At 38.4% G+C, this 19,570-nt stretch overlaps 1 protein-coding gene across 1 annotated transcript in view; it reads right to left on the bottom strand.

Annotated features, from left to right (window-relative positions):
- crb2a (crumbs cell polarity complex component 2a) overlaps positions 1-15,461 on the bottom strand; it is a 38,581-nt gene extending 23,120 nt beyond the window's left edge. Inside the window, exon 1 of the mRNA XM_066712920.1 lies at positions 15,222-15,461. Coding sequence (XP_066569017.1) covers positions 15,222-15,294 — 73 coding nt within the window. The 5' untranslated portion in view covers positions 15,295-15,461. The remainder of the gene's footprint in view (positions 1-15,221) is intronic.
- Between the last annotated feature and the right edge of the window lie 4,109 nt (positions 15,462-19,570).

Here is a 19,570-nt window from a genome sequence, read left to right on the forward strand (position 1 = left end):
TATGTGAATTAAAAGACCTTCTAGAATCTTTACATCCTATTCATTTGTTAAATACACCGATCAGCCATAACATTATGACCACCTGCCTAATATTGTGTAGGTCCCGAAACAGCCCTGACCCATCGAGGCATGGACTCCACTAGACCTCTGAAGGTGTGCTGTGGTATCTGGTACCAAGACGTTAGCAGCAGATCATTTAAGTCCTGTAAGTTGCGAGGTGGGGCCTCCATGGATCGGACTTGTTTGTCCAGCACATCCCACAGATGCTCGATTGGATTGAGATCTGGGGAATTTGGAGGCCAAGTCAACACCTTGAACTCGTGATTCATCAGACCAGGCCACCTTCTTCCATTGACCCGTGGTCCAGTTCTGATGCTCACGTGCCCATTGTAGGCGCTTTCGGCAGTGGACAGGGGTCAGCATGGGCACCCTGACTGGTCTGCGGCTATGCAGCCCCATACGCAACAAACTGCGATGCACTGTGTGTTCAGACACCTTTCTATCAGAACCAGCATGAACTTTTTCAGCAATTTGAGCTACAGTAGCTCGTCTGTTGGATCGGACCACACGGGCCAGCCTTCGCTCCCCACGTGCATCAATGAGCCTTGGCCGCCCATGACCCTGTCGCTGGTTCACCGCTTTTCCTTCCTTGGACCACTTTTGATAGGTACTGACCACTGCAGACCAGGAACACCCCACAAAAGCTGCAGTTTTGGAGATGCTCTGACCCAGTCGTCTAGCCATCACAATTTGGTCCTTGTCAAAGTCGCTCAGATCCTTACGCTTGCCCATTTTTCCTGCTTCTAACACATCTACTTTTAGGACAAAATGTCACTTGCTGCCTAATATATCCCACCCACTGACAGGTGCCATGATAACGAGATTATCAGTGTTATTCACTTCACCTGTCAGTGCTCATAATGTTATGGCTGATCGGTGTATATGGGTGCAAAAGCATTCACACTCAAAAAATCTATCAAAACATACATGCTGGTATTAAATAGGGTATCTTTAAAGTTGAGACATAAATTCAAAGTGATGTGAAATAATACATAATAGTTCAATAAAGTAATGTGTGGACACATACAGTGAGGGAAAAAAGTATTTGATCCCCTGCTGATTTTGTACGTTTGCCCACTGACAAAGAAAAGATCAGTCTATAATTGTAATGGTAGGTGTATTTTAACAGTGAGAGACAGAATAACAACAAAAAAATACAGAAAAACGAATTTTAGGGAGTGCTCCTAATCTCAGCTCGTTACCTGTATAAAAGACACCTGTCCACAGAAGCAATCAATCAATCAGATTCCAGACTCTCCACCATGGCCAAGACCAAAGAGCTGTCCAAGGATGTCAGGGACAAGACTGTAGACCTACACAAGGCTGGCATGGGCTACAAGATCATCGCCAAGCAGCTTGGTGAGAAGGTGACAACAGTTGGTGCGATTATTCGCAAATGGAAGAAACACAAAATAACTGTCAGTCTCCCTGGGTCTGGGGCTCCATGCAAGATCTCACCTCATGGAGTGTCAATGATCATGATGATCTTGTTAATGATCTCAAGGCAGCTGGGACCGTAGTCACCAAGAAAACAATTGGTAACACACTACGCCATGAAGGACTGAAATCCTGCAGCGCCCGCAAGGTCCCCCTGCTCAAGAAAGCACATGTACAGGCCCGTCTGAAGTTTGCCAATGAACATCTGAATGATTCAGAGGAGAACTGGGTGAAAGTGTTGTGGTCAGATGAGACCAAAATCGAGCTCTTTGGCATCAACTCAACTCGCCGTGTTTGGAGGAGGATGAATGACCCCAAGAATGGAGGTGGAAACATTATGCTTTGGGGGTGTTTTTCTGCTAAGGGGACAGGACAACTGCACTGCATCAAAGGGATGATGGACGGGGCCATGTACCATCAAATCTTGGGTGAGAACCTCCTTCCCTCAGCCAGGGCATTGAAAATGGGTCGTGGATGGGTATTCCAGCATGACAATGACCCAAAACACACAGCCAAGGCAACAAAGCAGTGGCTCAAGAAGAAGCACATTAAGGTCCTGGAGTGGCCTAGCCAGTCTCCAGACTTTAATCCCATAGAAAATCTGTGGAGGGAGCTGAAGGTTCGAGTTGCCAAACGTCAGGCTCGAAACCTTAATGACTTGGAGAGGATCTGCAAAGAGGAGTGGGACAAAATCCCTCCTGAGATGTGTGCAAATCTGGTGGCCAACTACAAGAAACGTCTGACCTCTGTGATTGCCAACAAGGGTTTTGCCACCAAGTACTAAGTCGAAGGGGTCAAATACTTATTTCCCTCATTAACATGCAAATCAATTTATAACTTTTTTGAAATGCGTTTTTCTGGATTTTGTTGCAGACTGTTAAAATACACCTACCATTAATATTATAGACTGATCATTTCTTTGTCAGTGGGCAAACGTGCAAAATCAGCAGGGGATCAAATACTTTTTTCCCTGACTATACAAATACATACAGTTTAGAGGTAAACTTTGGACTAGATTTAGGGACTGCTTCGGTTAGGGCTGCATGTGAAGGTCAGAAAGGTCTTAAAAGTTACATTAAGGTTGTCCCTGAGTATTATCTTGACTAGGTAAGCTAAATTGTCCTCTACAGTTAAATGTCGAGTTTAGATTTGGACTAGGCTCTGGGTTTGGCTAGGGATAGGGAAAGAGATCTGACTAAAGCTAGGCTTCATGCTGTGTTTCATTGAGACTGGTGCAGAGACAGCTTGGAAGTTGATTTGGTTCTGATGTTGGCCAGGCTTTCAGTTCTCTTTGTGGATAGGGCTAAGGATGGGGAAGGTATCTTTAACCTGTCCCAAATCATCATTTAGCTGAAAAGCAAATGCAGTTCTTAAGTATAGCTCTGTCAGGTAATTACCACTTAAGTAAACTGTTTCTGTGTAGTGTCCTTGGGTTAATGTAATTGATTTGATTGAACTTAATAAGGAAATGAGAGGGATTCAGAAACGGATAAGGAAGCAGAAATTGAGAATGTCATTACCGAGGGGATATAGGAAACGAACTGTGTGAGATGTGATCAAACATTTGCAGGAGATAAATTGAATTTCCTTGAAAGATATTGTGAATGCATCTTACTAGGAGGGAATGAGGTATAATATTTTGTTATGTGCGGATTGCCAATGGGACACAACACTTTATGGTAGGTTTGCATTTGGCAGAATCCTCTGACAAACAGCAAGATCACATCAAGGTTTGTAATTGTAATTTGTGATTGGCGGTTGGGTCGAAGTTTGGTCTTGACCAATTTTCTGCTGCTTTTTCTTAACTGCAGTACTGACCAACTGACCAGGATACTTCCCTTTACAGGTGTGACCAGGAAACAGTTTAACTCACTGCTATCAAACCCATTCATAAAACACAGTAAACATGAACTTATGTGTCATTGAGTCCATGTCATGTCCTAACATTTACCCCTCAAATATCTTTTCAGAAGCAATTTTAGTGGATTAGTCAGAATGAAAAATGTGTGGCCTGAACTGAAAATGTGTCCATGTAAATGAGAAAGGAATTAAACAGTCAGCCAAACCAGACTATTTAAAATGTTTTTTAAAGAAATATAATGTTAAAATGTCTTTCCAAAGCTTAAGGTAAAAACTTGCCTTAACTTGCTTCAATAAGATCTCATTTGAGTCCAGGTGGAAAATAAAAAATATTCCCCCGAATCTGTTTTTTTATATTTAATGGAATTTTATCTTGATCTGATCGTCTCTAGTTATCACCTGACACTTCCAGGTGAGTGAGATGAAACAGCACGTCATAACTTTGGCTACAGAAGGCAAGACCCGGGAGTCATCTGCTTTAACTTTAACCCAGTAGTACCTCCCCGTAGTGGACTCCATTAACTGGCAGACCCTGTGTGAGTTTTATCTGTGCTTTATACCAAAGAGAAAACAAAATTCAAAAGATGTTTGTGTTTTATTAAAGCGTGAATCAAGATTCATCTGAAGCCCTGCCAGAGCGCAGCAAAATAAAAGAGACTCGAGACAACAAAGCCCTAAATCCATCTGGCTGTGCTTAATGCCTCTTTATTGATGACCCATGTTGCTGGTAGGAGGAGGGATACTATGTCTGGTTGGGGCCCGTCCTGCATTTTACGTGCGCCCCTTTGAACAACTGCACTTTGATTAATCTTTCCCTTGCTTTGTCCCTCCATCCATCGGACACACATGTCATTTTCACTTTCTGTGAACTTGCCAGATATTGCAGTTCTCTCTATGTTCATTTGCATCCTGAAACCATTATATTACATTTTTTTGTGTTATTTTCCATTGGACATATATTACACTTCTGCTGTAATTTTACAGTAATATAAAGTTCTTAAGGTTGATTAATAACTAATAATCCGTGCGTTGAGTGGTTGATTTGAAATAATATCTACCAACAATATATGATCATTCAGGGATTTATACAACTTATATAATATAATGCAGCCTTTCCAGTTTTAATTACTGGGATGGAATATTTTCACTGGCTTCATTACAGTAATGTAACATTTCACCCCAGAAAATTAAACAATGTATACTATTATTATGCATGGTGTCATTTTACAAGAGAGATTCCAATTTTAAAATGAAGAAGCATTCCTGAAGCATAAATCGTATCTGGTGACCGTTGAGTTTAGAAGCTGGTAAACCAATGCCTTGTACTAGTAATCAGAAATTAATCAAGTGTGCAAAATATGAAGTGGGTCTGCAAGAAATCTTTCCATTGCCTTTCACTTCTTTTCAGTGCCCCACACAGCCGAGGGGAACGTCCCTGGATGTAACAGGAAATTTACAGGGGGATTTCTAACCGTCCTTTGTCTGATCGAACAAGCCAATCATGTGATACTTTGTAGAGTCACTCTGCATTCCACTGCCCAGCTCTTCAAATCTACTTTGATCAGTGTTTTGTGCAGAATTTTTTCATTCAGGCAGAAGACATTAATGACAAGGGAGAAAGAGCAGAGGGGGGAGCTGCTTGTGTGAGGAATTTGAACCAATTAGTCCCCTGGGAGAGGGGAACTGTGTCCTGCAAGCAACCCACTTTTAATGGGAAATTAACTCCCTTGTTCTCCTTATAGTTACAACTAACAGATGGCTCAAGTTCTAAGCTTTTAACACGCCTACACTAACCGATATCAGCTGACCAGAGTGAGGAAAGTCAATGAAAACACTATAAAAAGCCACTGTGCGGACACAAAACAGCAACGGTGAAAGGCTTGCAAATGAACTCCACCCCTTGCCGGAGAACCACTGATCCCAGGTGGTATTTTAACAAGCTGCCATCAGGGCAAACTTCTCAAACAAGCTGCACAGTCTCTTCCCATTTAAGTGTAAATGCCAGTGACCACGCCATGGTGATTACACCATGAGATCTTCCTAATCCCACCATCCCAATGATGTCATCTACAAATCTGAGATTACAAATCATCCTTCTCTCGGTCGAGACCATTTCCCAACAACATCTACAAGTGTATGTGATGTGATCTGCCCTAAGTTCATGTTAAACACAGGGGACAGTCCAGCCCTGCTCCATCCCCAGCTTAACACCCATCATGTGGAGTGTGACCTTACAGAGCTGCTCTCGCCACAGCACACAATATCAGCTATGGCTTGCTACCCATTTAGCAGAAGTGTTGTTTTTTCCCGTGACTTTCCATACAGATTCCTGTGTTCTTACCAGCTTAACTTCAATACACACACTGGTGGTTGCAATTGTGGGGCCACCTAGAAATCTGACAAAAATCAGGCTAAGAAAGCAAAGCCATGCTTATGACTTATGAAAACACTTATCCATTTGAAAAGAAAATTATACATATATTCCCCTATTAACGAGGTGCATTTCCCCCCTATGCATCAACGGACTGACTACAGCCTCTGAGAACCACCGTGCTAGAAGATTATGTATGTTATTGCGTTTTTGTATTCATCTTCATGTAAGAGTCACGGAGAGTGATGCAGAAACAAAACTCAATACAACACTGGATTCAAATTTTGGTTTTGTTTATTTACCCAGTAAAGATGGATGGTAATTTGACTGAAAACTGGTAAAGGCCCAGACTACGAACACTGGGCATACTGCTGTATTGGCATTAAAACTACCTAAAACGTATCTTTTGTTTTGCATTCACACTTACAACAACCTGAGCCAGTGCCAGGAGAGTCTATTTAGTGCCAAAACCGTCCGTGTGTTAGAAGGCTCTTTTGAACAGCAGAATAGGATACCTATGAGAGGATTGTTAGTGATGCTCCTTTTCTTTTTAAAAACTGTAGTCTAATAAGGTATAGCTGACATTAAAAATGTATGTGTGCTTGAAACATTTGAAATATGTTGATGTCTTTGTCTTATCTCTGTTTTAAAGACATCTGTCACCTCTGCTCAAGAATCGTAAGCCTTGTGATGAGAGATTTTGCCTCAATTGTCTTTTGTTTTCTATGTGCTGGCAATTGTAACCCTTTTTTTCCTCCTTCAATTGTACCCATTGTCTTTTTGTGTCATTGTATGGTTCTGGAAAGGAGTGACACGGGAAATGTGGAGACATTAGGAGCAGCAATAAGAGTGCTGCAGCAACATTGCAAATCCAGCTGAACTCTCGAGTAGTGAGATTTCAAGACGACATCCTATATATTTAAACAGCCTTAAAGCTTCATGTACAACTTTTAGTCCTCACTTCTAATTTAACCAATCCATACCGTTACACTTCCTCCTAAGTTTTGTACGGCTGTTGTGTTTTTGACTTTCAATCACCTTGGATAAAGGGGTGAACCAAAACAAATAAACGATCACAATGGGAATATCCAGATCTGTATTCTGCCTCAATAATCCTCTCAGCCCCCCAGCCCGGCCGCCCCCTCCCATTTCCAGTAACAAAGACAAAGGGTCCTGAGTTCCTCCCTGCTGTTCACCAGTAAATGAGAAACGAAGCTGCGCACGGTGGAGTAAGGTTACCATGGCAGCATGAAGTTATGTGCTCGGATTAGTAAATCCTCCTGACCTCCCTCGACCTCTGCCTTTTCCCATTCTGTGCAAAGGGATAGGTAGAAGGGGGGAAAAAGGGCCAGAAGTAAATACTGTCTGAGATGGGTTAATGCTAAGCCCTGTCACCTCATGGTACTTTATACAAGGTTTATCCACTGGCACCGAGCACTGTGTTCACACAGAAAACAAGTTTCAATCGTATTTACAACAGTGTCCAGATAATAGTCATAATCTGCACAACACTCGTTTCAAATTAGCCCCTTAACCTCACTTCAGCTGGTTTATTACATATTAGTGGCACAAACATACTTAACTTCTAAATCTTTCAATTGATCAGTTTACTGACAGTTGTGTTTACAGACCCAGAAAACGTTTCTGTAACACATTGTCGGCTTTTCTGTGATATTACTTGATTCTAAGCCTCCCCCCCGTGTACAAGATGCTGGAGAACATCATTGTTTAGAGAAGAAAGAAAGCCAATCTGAAGATCTTTGCTCGTCTAGCTGTGAGTTGCTTATTGGTGCGAAACAAGAACAATCAAAGTGAAAGTCATGTCCAGGAGGATTCCAGTGAAAGGGCTTAACTCCATGAGGTAATTCTGCATTTTTTCACCTCGAGTATTGGTACAAAGTCTCTGCAATGCCTCGGAAATATTATTAGGGTGACTGACACAGGAGCTGTTTTAGAGGATTTACACGTTTGTAATCTTGTGTATCTTCCAACATTCTGCAGCTATGAGACAGATCACAGGTCTGGACTGACCTCCAGTGCTCTGACTCCCACAGGTGACTGGTACTTCTCATGCCAGACACGCCCACTCAGCAATGTGTATTGCACTGGCTGAACACTAGTGTGTAGCTCTCTTTTCTCTATATTGATAGATTCTACCATATTGCAAATTAGAAATTAATATTCAATTGTTATAGTATTAACCAGTTTTAGTAATGAGTTAGTGATGAAAAAAAATCTCTTTGAAACATAATTGTCCATGTGAAATGTGTGACCATGAAAAGAAACTATAACAATTGTTTAAAACTAACTGATTGCATTAATATATAGGAAGGGAAGCACAAGGGTTTTTTGTTAAATTACACTGTTTATCGTGCTGTCCCCCTAGTTTCGGGTGGTTCACAATTAAAACAACAAGAACAAAAACTTTGAGATACTTTACCATATTACTGTTTCAATAGTAAAGCATCAAATGGGAGGCAATGAAGTCACCATCAGATGCTGGGCACCAAAATGACATAGCTGATACTTTTGTGTGTAGTCTTTGCTCAGCCCATAAGGAATGTGATTCTGTCCCTCCCCTCATGCTGCTAAAATAAGCAGGACGGTAAAAAAAAAAAGCAGAACTGTGATGCCAGTCTGCTTTGAGTATTTGCCTGCCACAAACAGCTATTGTTATTGGTGCTGCCACCATCTTTATATGCATGCACGCCAAGTGAATTTTGAGACTGGGGGGATGTCAGGGGGAGCAGTGGAAGAAAAAGAATTGTATTTCTCGCATCCAACATGAAGACGAAATGGATAATCCATTGTAGCTTCTGGATTTAATTTGCCTCATAACTTGTTCTTTATTAAGTTAATGTATTTCTTTTTTTTCATACAGACTATCTTACCACAGTAGTCTTAGTCCAATGACAATACATAAGTAGTTTTAGCTTTTGTTTTGTTTTTCACCCACAAACAAAGTAGAGCAAGTTTAAGGAGCATTATATTAAGGGCTGAAGGTGGACAACAAATGTTACTGCTTACAATTGAGATACTGACATGAAGAATCAAGGCACTGTCTGTAAACAAGAGTGTTTAAAAACAAGAAGACATCTAGGCAGAATACCTGAAAGAGCAGTGATTGAGAGAAAACTGAGCAGAAATCAAAAACATAAATAAAAACAGCAGATCTTTCATCCAAATAGAAGTCATTTTTGGTTAATATTACAGTTACATTTTCATTTTATAAGTTTTTAAAAAAGAGTGAAAGCCATTTGGCCCTTCATGTTCATTTAGTTCATTAATAACTTATTCATCTCAGCACATCATATCCTTTCGTTACAGATTACTGAACCAGTCAGTCAGCTAGGAAAATTCTTTCCCTACAACCGCTCCACACTTAAAAAATTCTTCCTCCGCTAAGGCTTTGAGGAGCAGACATGGATTGAATAAATTCAAGCAGGCTAACTTTGTGCATTTTTTTTTTTTGCATGGTTCATCTTAGTAACCTGTCTGCATACAAAACAGTGCTGTGGCAAACTCAATAGGCTTAGAAACATCTAGAGTGTTTTATTATCAGATATGCTGCTTTGCAAAGAAGCAAATAAAATCCCTACAGGCAATACCAGAAGTGTAGTTCGATTAAAAACTCAAATATATAAGTTCTACTAACAAATCATCATCTAAAAGTAAACATTACAATTTTATAATTAAAAGTTTTAAAGTGAAGTTTGGGACGAGGACAACCCCAATCTTTCACCTGATGTCTGCCTTCCCAAGCATAAGTATCCGGCCACAAACCAACTCTGTCTTCTGCTACACACGTCTATTGCGGTTTGTCCGAACTAATAGTTCTAATAGTAACAAAACAAGTCTGTATAACACTGTCACTGCACAGCAATTTCAGGTGAGCTAAGGGATAAATATGGCACTGTCCATCCACGTTAGACTGAAGATCTATGACAGAGTGGCAGGCTTTATCATTCATGTAGTATATCCTGCCTACACGCCAGTACACAAAGGGTGACCTTTCTCCTGCTTTCTTTGTGTTTTGTGGATCACTAAAAGTATATAATAATGTTAAAACTAACATTGTAAACACTTCTCTATAAGCTATAAGCCCATCTTCAGTTCATCCTTCCTAACTAAGGCCTTGAAGCGTGTGGCCGCTTCTTTTAGATCATAAATGATACCTGTAAAATGTTGCCATCTTCAGGGGCAGAGTACAGACACAGCCTAGGGCAGAGTTGTGAATGACCGAGCATTGGTTGCAGACAGCGATCACATTATTTGACAAAACCGATTACTGCTTTGTTCTTCATAGTTCTGTCCCGTCGCACTACTGAGGCAAGGATCTGGATTCAAATGAACTTTCTGTCGATTAATTGTGACAAATCTGAAACACTGGCAGCTGGTTCAGGGAGACGGCATTTGTCTCAGCTTCACCCCATTTCTCACTCATACCATTTTCTTTCGTCGTTAGTGGCCGAGAGGCTAATTCAAGACCGGATAATTGAAGTGCGCTCAGAATACCGCGGCCCATGCTTAAGAAATAGATCTTGTGACCTCACCAGTGTCTTCCCAGTTTCACCTCCTACCATAATATTTTGTATTGCTTAATTACAAAGCATAGAATTTAATAGCCCCTTCTTATATTACCAATTTGCTAACAGCTTATATCCCTGCTTGTCATTTATATTCTGGGGAAGCCTGTCGGTAGCCGTTCCTAATTCCAGACTGCACACGGAGGGCGACAGGGCGCTCTGTGTTTATGTGTCCAGACTTTGGAATTAATTGTCTAAGCTTATTAGGGATTCGGAGTCTGCGGGGACTTTTAAATCTAATTTAAATACACTGTTTTAATTTAGCTTTCTCTAATTGCTTTTGTCTTAAATATTTTTTACTGGAGTGACTCTTGGACTCCGGTTTCCATGTTATAATTATCGTAAGCATCGACATGTATGTGTGCATAAGTCCTTCCTTCTGAAGTACAAGGAATTTGTCTAAACTTACCTGTGTAACTTCAATTCATGATAAAGGTACCAAACCCTTTTATGTACTTATAAGCCATAATTATGTGATTTAATGCATAAAATTCTAAATCAATTTGTAGGCAGGCTATTTACTTCTTAATTGTCTTCAAACAGGTCATTGGCCTATATCTGTGTGTGTGGGAGGGTGGCAGAGATTATCAGATGATAGCTTTTTACTCACGCAAGGAGAACAACTTTACAGTGTAACATTGCAGTTTGAACATCATTATTGACTTGTACAATAACAATTTCCTTGACTGGATTTCCTTCACTACTAACTGGGATGCAATCCAGTTATGGTATCACATGTGGTGCTGTGTCTTGTTTATGTCCTTTTATAATTTGTTTCTGTTTTTTAAAAAATAAGTAACTTCAGAATTTCAGCAACTACAAGGGGGATCAGAGAGTTTCAGATTAGTACTGCTCTTGGGCTCTAGCTTGGTGATATACAGGTGGGCTAGATGCCCCTTCCTTGTACCTTTGCTAGTATGTTTACAAATTATGTGTTTTTCAGCTGTAAATGGTTATGGAATGATATAAACAGATCAATATCTCTAAATGGCGAGTGTATGTGTGCAAGTAAATTATACCTACAGAACAGGAAATAACCAATCTATAAGTGTATCTGTTATTTGTTTTAACTTCAATTACATCCAATTTGCCCTTTAAGCGGTTTGGGTTATTTCTCACGTGCCAATTCTAATCACTTTTACAGTAAAATAAGTGGCTGCGAGATGTAAGAGCTGTGCACGACTCTATTCCTGTACATCTCCCTTTTAACCTCTTTAAAAAGAATGATCAACATCACAACCTCTTACTCAATTCCTTAGCTTATGCCCCCCACACAACCATAATCTCTTCATGCTTTCAGCTTCTAAAAGATTGGACACCCATGTCATTTAGGAACTTGAATTCCATATTATTATTATTATTATTATTATTATTATTATTATTATTATTATTATTATTATTACTACTAATAACAATGATAACAGCAACAACACATTCTTATTGGACAGCAAACATTTCATTGTAGAACACTTCACCAATTTCATAGACCATAAATAGGATTTACTTGGATTACTTGGTTTGACCGTGCAATGAAATGGTATATTAGGTTAGCAATCTGTTACACTCTCCACTAATGGGCGGAAAAAAGAAGCCCCCTATCTTCTGTCCGAAAGCCCAGCTGTCCAAGGAGATGATATGCATTCTGATGTTTGTGGAATGCCTGCAAATGTTTTCTTGTACTACTTCAAAGTTTGTGCTGGAAAGCGTCTCTAAAGAGTGGTCTGTATCAGATAGCAAGTGCAGCTGTAAATCTGCCTGCCCAAGTGTTGTCTTGAGTGGCTGTCTTTAACATCTGACAGATCCCTGTTAGTCTGCAGCCTATCAGCTTTCATTGCCAAAGAGATGTGTTTATTATGTTAAAATTCAATAGGACCTACAAGTGATTTAATATCACTGCACTCAAATGGGCTCTTCTGTCCCTCAAGAATTCTTAGCTTAGACCAGGTTAGCATTTTGCAGAGTTGTGAATGATGATATTAGGTGGTTGTTTTTTTTTACATTTTGACCTCTCGTTTCTGCAAACGTATCTGCACGGTAGAAATTGGATTCCCAGGAGACAGAATATAAATATCTGGTTATAAACAAGCAAGAACTAAGTTAGGAAAAACAATGCTGGAATACGGGTGATACAAGTGGAGCAACCATTGGCTCAAAAAATAAATATATAGATGAATAGAGAGAAATATAGATATAGATAGACATTCAAAGAGAATATTCCATTTATTTATTGATAATCACTAGCAAAAAGTCTCCCAAGGGAGCTGTTTCTTAACATTAATACACAAAAACTTTAAAAAGTGTATGTGTGTGTGTGTGTACATTAATTATTGGATAAGAAGTGGGAGGTATGGTGTCTCTGTCATACTTTAAGAAGAATCCTCTGCCAAGACTGTATCACTGTCTGTCCAAAGCAGACACAAAAACAAACTGTTCCACATCGATCTCCCAGAAAGCTCTTCAACTACAGCCATTGGGGGCATTTCTGGGCATTTAAGTTCAAGGGTAACGCACTGGCCACTTTCAAAGATGGTGGAAATGGGTGTTATGTGTTTATCAGAATTCAACACAGGGCTACAGAAACCACGGTTGTGTTATATCTTGAACTCTTTATTAAATATTCCAGCAGGGCAGTCAACAGCATGCCTCGTAACCTTGACAAAGTGTGCTTAGAACAATACGGCCTGCAATATTATATTTCTGAACTTTCAGATATACTTTTACAAGGTTCTACATGACTGGTTAATTTCTTGCGGTCAAACAAGGAATATAGCGTACATACAGTGTACACTCACAGCGATAAGGAATTGCTGAATATCTGGCAAACAAAGCCTATTTGTAAGAAGAGTAGCATCACGCCGAGGTGATGTATGTGGAGGAGTAATACAGAGATAGCATGACTGCTCCATCTTATCTAAATAAGTGATGTGCGTTCGAATATCACAAGCAAGCACGGCAACTTTTCAGAATATTTTGAATTTAATTGTAATAACAAGATATAAGAAACAAGAACAACAACTGTAGAAACATACTGTAGAATGAGTGTAGCTGTGTATCTAACACTGCAGTTGGGGGGGGTTCAACAAAAGGTGATCTTCTGTACTGCTGGTGTGAAATAATAGAGTGCTGGTGAGCTTATAAAAATCTCAATTTAAACTCTTTCTACAGAAGTAATACACATTGGGATAGAGCACACATTGTTTAGGGGTGTGTAGCTGATATCCTTAGGTACTTATCTCCTTAATTCCTTACATGCTTACAAACGGCCAGCTGTGACTTCATGATTTCAGGTTTAGTGTAAAAACACACACAGTTCTTTCTTAAAATACTCCCCCCAGCTACGTTAATCGATACAAATTTTCAAATAATGCTCAACACAAACATTTGTATTGACATCTTTGACAGAAGTAAAGGACCACTAAGTTCTGTGATATCAAGAGTAAAACTGTATCGTACTTTGATATATTGTTTTTTGCATTAGGCACCATAGTCATTGGCTGCTTATATATTTGCAATGCCATAACTGTTTTTTTGTTCCTTTTTTTGTTCATTTGTTCATGGGTAAGATCCTCAGATGTCTTGAAATCTGTGATTGTTTCATTTGCTTTCATATTTTGATATGGATTAGTCACAAACTCAATGAAACATTTCAAATGAAACATGGTAAATCAGATGGATTCCAACACTTTCTGGAACCTTTCTCAATTAAAATATTGAGTCACATGGTTGCAGCTCTCTTGGAACCTGTTGCTATGGTGACGAGCAACAATGGACCCTGCATGTTCTTTGCCCCCCTGCCCAGTACTGTCAGTCTTTGGAAACTTAACGAACTGAATGCCAGGTCTAACAAATAGGGAATGGGGGAAGAAAATAGGTCAATGGTTTATTAGAGGAATTCAGAATTCACAGGAAAATCTCTACAATACAATTTAAGAATTCTCTTTCAACAGGTGGTGGATACTTAAGACCTATTGTGGATACAAAATGGTTTGAAACCAGTGTTTAAGTATCAATAAAAAAAAAAAAACTGTCACACAATTGTGCCTTTCCTGTATGTTGTGGATTCCTGCATTTCAAAGGACAGGGAAATCAGAAATAGTCACTTGTTGCAACAGTTTTGTAAAACATTCTTAAACTTGCAAAGAAAAAAATCAAGGTTTCAAAGTTTTAATTCTAATCCAAAACTATTATTTTATCTGTAATTCAATAAACTGGCAAAAAGAGTGTGAGGGTGAATAATTAAAAATAGAATTATATTTGCATCCTTAATTATTAAAGGACCACAAAAAGTTAAGTGACACCTAACACTTAAAAGTGTCAAAACTAAAAAAAGGAGGTTTAATAAGAAATACATATTTTTATTTTAAGAAATCAATTAGAAGAGATTAACTTTTAATCACAGTTTTGCATATGTTGTACATTCAATGAACACAGCATGACTTTAACATCAAATAGATATTCTAAAATAAATATTAATAATTAAATCTTGTGAATAGGAAAGGAGGTCCCTAAAGTTTTAAATGCTAAAGTTCCAAATTATTTTATTTATAACAATTGTTCTTGAGTGAATATTAAGTTCATCACAGCAGGTTTGTCTCTGTGTTTTATTTGTATAACTAAGCAGCTTTTATAAAACTAAGATCTGAAATATATACAAGGGAATCAGATGTTAAAGCGTATATATTTCTACTCCATGATAATCGCATTGGACAACCTGTTGCCTCTTATAGCGAATGGATAATCATTAACGGAAACTGCAACAAGTGCTTTCAACTGGTCTGCCCTCCTCAACTAACTGTTAATCCAAAAACATTTGCCACTGATTCAACAAAAAGACCACAGACACAATTTGCTATTTCATGATGTATATATTTGAATGGTCACCAAAATAAATAAATGAAACTACTTACCCCACTTGAACATCATCATAGTAAGCAGCACTGTTTTGTAGTAGGAGTTAGAATGAACTCTTCTAAGATCCATGGCCAAAAAAATATATAAAGCTATCAGAAAAGTTCCACTAAGAAATTGGTGGTCATTCCATAAGGTGAGCTTTTGGCATCTTGATTCGGGAGAGAGCCCTTTTCCCTCTAGATTGTGGCCGGCATGTTAGAGGCATTCCATGCTTTGTGACTAATGGGAGCTGTATTAGTTTCTGGGGACAGATAGCCCGGCCTGGCTAAAGCGGTGTAATCACCCCTATGGAGAAGCCTGGAAAACAAGGCCTGGAGTTTGTGAACTGGCATCTCTAGCTGTGAGAGCTGTAGAGGCATCTAGGGAATTCTGTCTGTTGTGTTTTTGATAGTCACTGTCTTCACTGGGGAGTGGAGAAAGCAGGGTGAGCTTCTTACAAGGGGATTTAGGTTTTTGCATATAATGGACTTCCTGGGGTGGCCAGTATGATATGATTGTTAAAAATGGCCTGAAACTCTTTTATCAGTTGGTAAACAGGAACGCTGTAGTTTATTACTTTGCTAACAGGTACACAGACTAGTAGATCTTCACATAGATCTGTAATATGTTAAATGACACCACTCAAGATTACTACAGCATTACTTACAATAGACATTAGTGCCGTTTCCCACATGACACAAGACACCTGTAAGTAGGAGGTGTTCTAATGCAGGTGAAATAAGAACAAAATTATTAATCAAATGCTTTATGGAAGCAGTATACTTTCACATTGGGTTTTATTGATCTTATTAAACACAATTATATACATTGAATTCATACTCATTCTTTATTAAATGCAACATACTGACATATTGTATTTGCTTTAATTATGTGCTGAATACCACCTGTAGGATATAGGATAGTCCAGACCTGGGGAAAATATAGTTTTAGTATATATTTTATTAGTAAATTCCAATAGTTTACACATTTAAAACATATATACTCAAATAATTCAGATATTCAAAGATATTGAAAAATAGTTTTTACCAATAATATTATTTGTATATAATCTGATGTATTTGCATCACGTATTAAAGTTTTATTTGATTGTACGTATGTAAACTGGTCTGAAATATTTGTTTCCAGTGATACATTATTAGACCACCTGTGACAAATTGTTTATTTTTCAGTATTGGTCATGATTTACATTGATTTATCAAGTAATATATTAGTTATATCCTTTTTGTAAAAGCCAGAGAGTGAGACTAATTATGACCACCACCTCCAAGGACAATCCACTCCAGGTTTTGGAGTGTCAGTATTACACCAGTGAATAGTTTGATGGGGCTTTTGTGAACAAGAGACTTATCACACAGCAATAACACCTACTAGGACAGCGGAGCCCCATCATGCCAGTGGCCGTAATAAAACAAGGACAGGCTTAACGACAGCACCCATGGACTGGTACATTAGAGTCTGTTACGGCTTGACACAACAGATTTCCATTAAACATTTGGCACAAGCAAAGTGCAGCACACACTGGCCATACAAGAGGCCGACATCTTGAATTGCGATGAATTTAAGCTTTGGGAGCTTAAGTCTGCAGTCTTCGTATGTAATCCAGTAGCTTTTCTCTTATACAAAAAGAGAAATCATTGCACAAACACCAAGATTGTTATCTACAAAACACAGACACATCATTGACAAAGGATAAGCAAAAATAAAAAATAAATACTATTATATTTTGCATATACATCATTCAGCCAATGCATGCTTTAGATCAAAATAACGGAAGGGATAAGAGATTGCACTTTGAGTTCATTGTGAATGTATATTAATTTATTTGGCTCAATGGTGCGAGTAACTTAAAAATCCAATTTGTAAGAGAAGCAACAACTGGAATAAATGACAGTAGTAAAGTAATCTCAATATTCATTACCAACAGTACAGTTAAACTAGAAATATCTTAATCTACGTCTACGGAAGAAGACTAAAACGTTGAGTTTTGTTTTGGTCAGTTTAGCCTTCCCACTGATTTAAGATACACAGTTTAGACTAGTCTTTAACTGCTCTGAGATTAATTTTGTTTTCTCAAAGAGCGATTTATTTTTGGGATGGGGGTGTACATTTTTATCAGCATAATTAATATTTAACCAAACGATCAGATGAAAGCTTGTAAAAATGATAAAAACTGCAAGTGGATGAGGGATCACTAGAGGGATCACTATTTCTTCTGTAGATATTAACTTTTAAAGGATTCTTTGTGTAAAGCTTCTTTCGCACCAATCCTCTTGTGGAATACCCTTAATGTGCTGAGAATAGACATTAGTAGAGGCAAATAAGCTTTCCGGTTCTAGGATTACTTGTTTAGATATTGTCAATCTACATTTTTCATGGCAGATATTTAGGGGTTTCATTGTGGCTCAAACCAGCACTGTCAGCTCTTGACAAATTACAGAAGACATTTTTTCTAGCGCCAAACATGAGTTAATCTGTAGGAATTTGGGAAGCATTAAAGATAAGTTATCATATGTTATCATTTGACCTTTGTTTCAAAAGTTCAACAGTATAGTTGAAAAAACGTCAGGAAAACAGACTTCGAGATCGACACGTTGGAGAGACAGTGGAGTGGGGAAAGATGTTGGAATTCTAGCAAGATAAAAGAAGGTAAGAAAATCTAACTAAATCAAATAAACATAGTAATTGTGGACTGTGAAACCCCCACCCCCCAAAAATAAATACAAAATGATGTACTTACACTAGGCAATGATTAATGTCTTTTAAAAGAGAAGAATACCCGGGTGACTAGAGTAAGGAAAATCACAGACACAAACAAATGTTGTAACTGGCAATGTTTTTTTATTGTATAGTGTTTTCCAAGTGTGCAATTTAAAGACCATTGTATTGTAAAATATGTATGTGCATTGCTTTTACCATCCGTATTCACATCCTTATCTGCTCATAAACGCTGTGAGTAAACAGGATGAGTTGATGCTACTGTCCAATATCCAAATTTGCTTCAGCACATTAATTTTCCCTTATCTGACGGCTTAATTTGATTGTTGGGAAATGGTGGCGTTACACAGACTCCTGTATCCCCAGAGGAATGTTTGTATCGCCTTAGATCATATGTAGATGTGTACAATACTGTCTTTAGGAGCTCTCTTGAAACGGGATGAACAAGTACCCAAGCATTTTTATGGAGTCTCATCCTGCAGTCGCCTTCCCTCTCACACCAGAGCCCATCTTTTGATTCCTGCCCTGTAGTGTGAGGAGAAGCCATAGCAATTATATCTGCTTAGAACTCAAATGGGTTATTACAACAAACATATTATTCCTGTTGTCCATATTTTCCCAGATATTAATAATAATAATTGATTGTGTGCAAACCAAGGACACTAGAATAGTTTTGATCGGTTAATAAAGTAATCTTTACACCAACTAGAGGGCGGGCAATAAGGGATCTAGGTATTAGGCTGGAACATCTTTAATGTACCTCTAACGGCCTTGGTGGGAGTCTGAGTTTATCTCCTCCGATCCAGCCTTCCCTTACTTTTGACTGACAGGAGAGAGAGAACTCTTTATTCCCTGATTCTTAAATCTTTAGACAAAGTATCAGCTTATACATATTTAGTTGCTTGTAAAACCTCCAGGCACAAAGTTTAGATCACCTTAAAAGAAAAATTAGCAAATCTGAAATAGTTTCTTTCAACTTCTCTCTCACGTAGTGTAAGATTCCTGTCCTCTGTACTCACACTTGTATGTGATTCAGAGCAATGAGTCAAGTTGTGGTAACCCCCTACACACATTTATTTCCATTTTAATATTAGTCTTGCATATCTGTTTCGGATTGCGGAGGATGCTTTCACGGACAAGAACATCACACTGAAATATTGGCATGATAAGGAATAGTTGGCGATTTCATTTTAGTGAATTTTAATTTCTATAATACAACATAAGAAAAGGAGTCTCAGGTTTAGTGGTGTGATTGAATTAAAAAATATATTAAAAACAACATTTTTTTTTCCTGACAAAGTTCAACAAAGTTCCTTTATTTCATTTAAACCTGTTTGTTATTCATGTTCAGGAGATATTTAAAAACCTTTTACTCCAAATGTATGTTGAATTCATTTAAAAAATTCAAAGAATACACTAAATAAAACGACAATTGTTTTCTTATGTTTTTTTGTTTGAGATCCATCTACCAGCACAAACACAATTACTGTTCTTTAATTAACTTAACATGGTAGCAACTTGCTATTTTAACCACTGCATATTTATTATTTCAATGTCCAAGTAACATGAGCTGTGAGATGTCCAACAAAAATAAGTGTTTTATGCTGCTGTTTTGGGGCGACCAGTGTCC

Source organism: Amia ocellicauda, chromosome 9, assembly GCF_036373705.1.
Source record: "Amia ocellicauda isolate fAmiCal2 chromosome 9, fAmiCal2.hap1, whole genome shotgun sequence".
Lineage (NCBI taxonomy): Eukaryota > Metazoa > Chordata > Actinopteri > Amiiformes > Amiidae > Amia > Amia ocellicauda.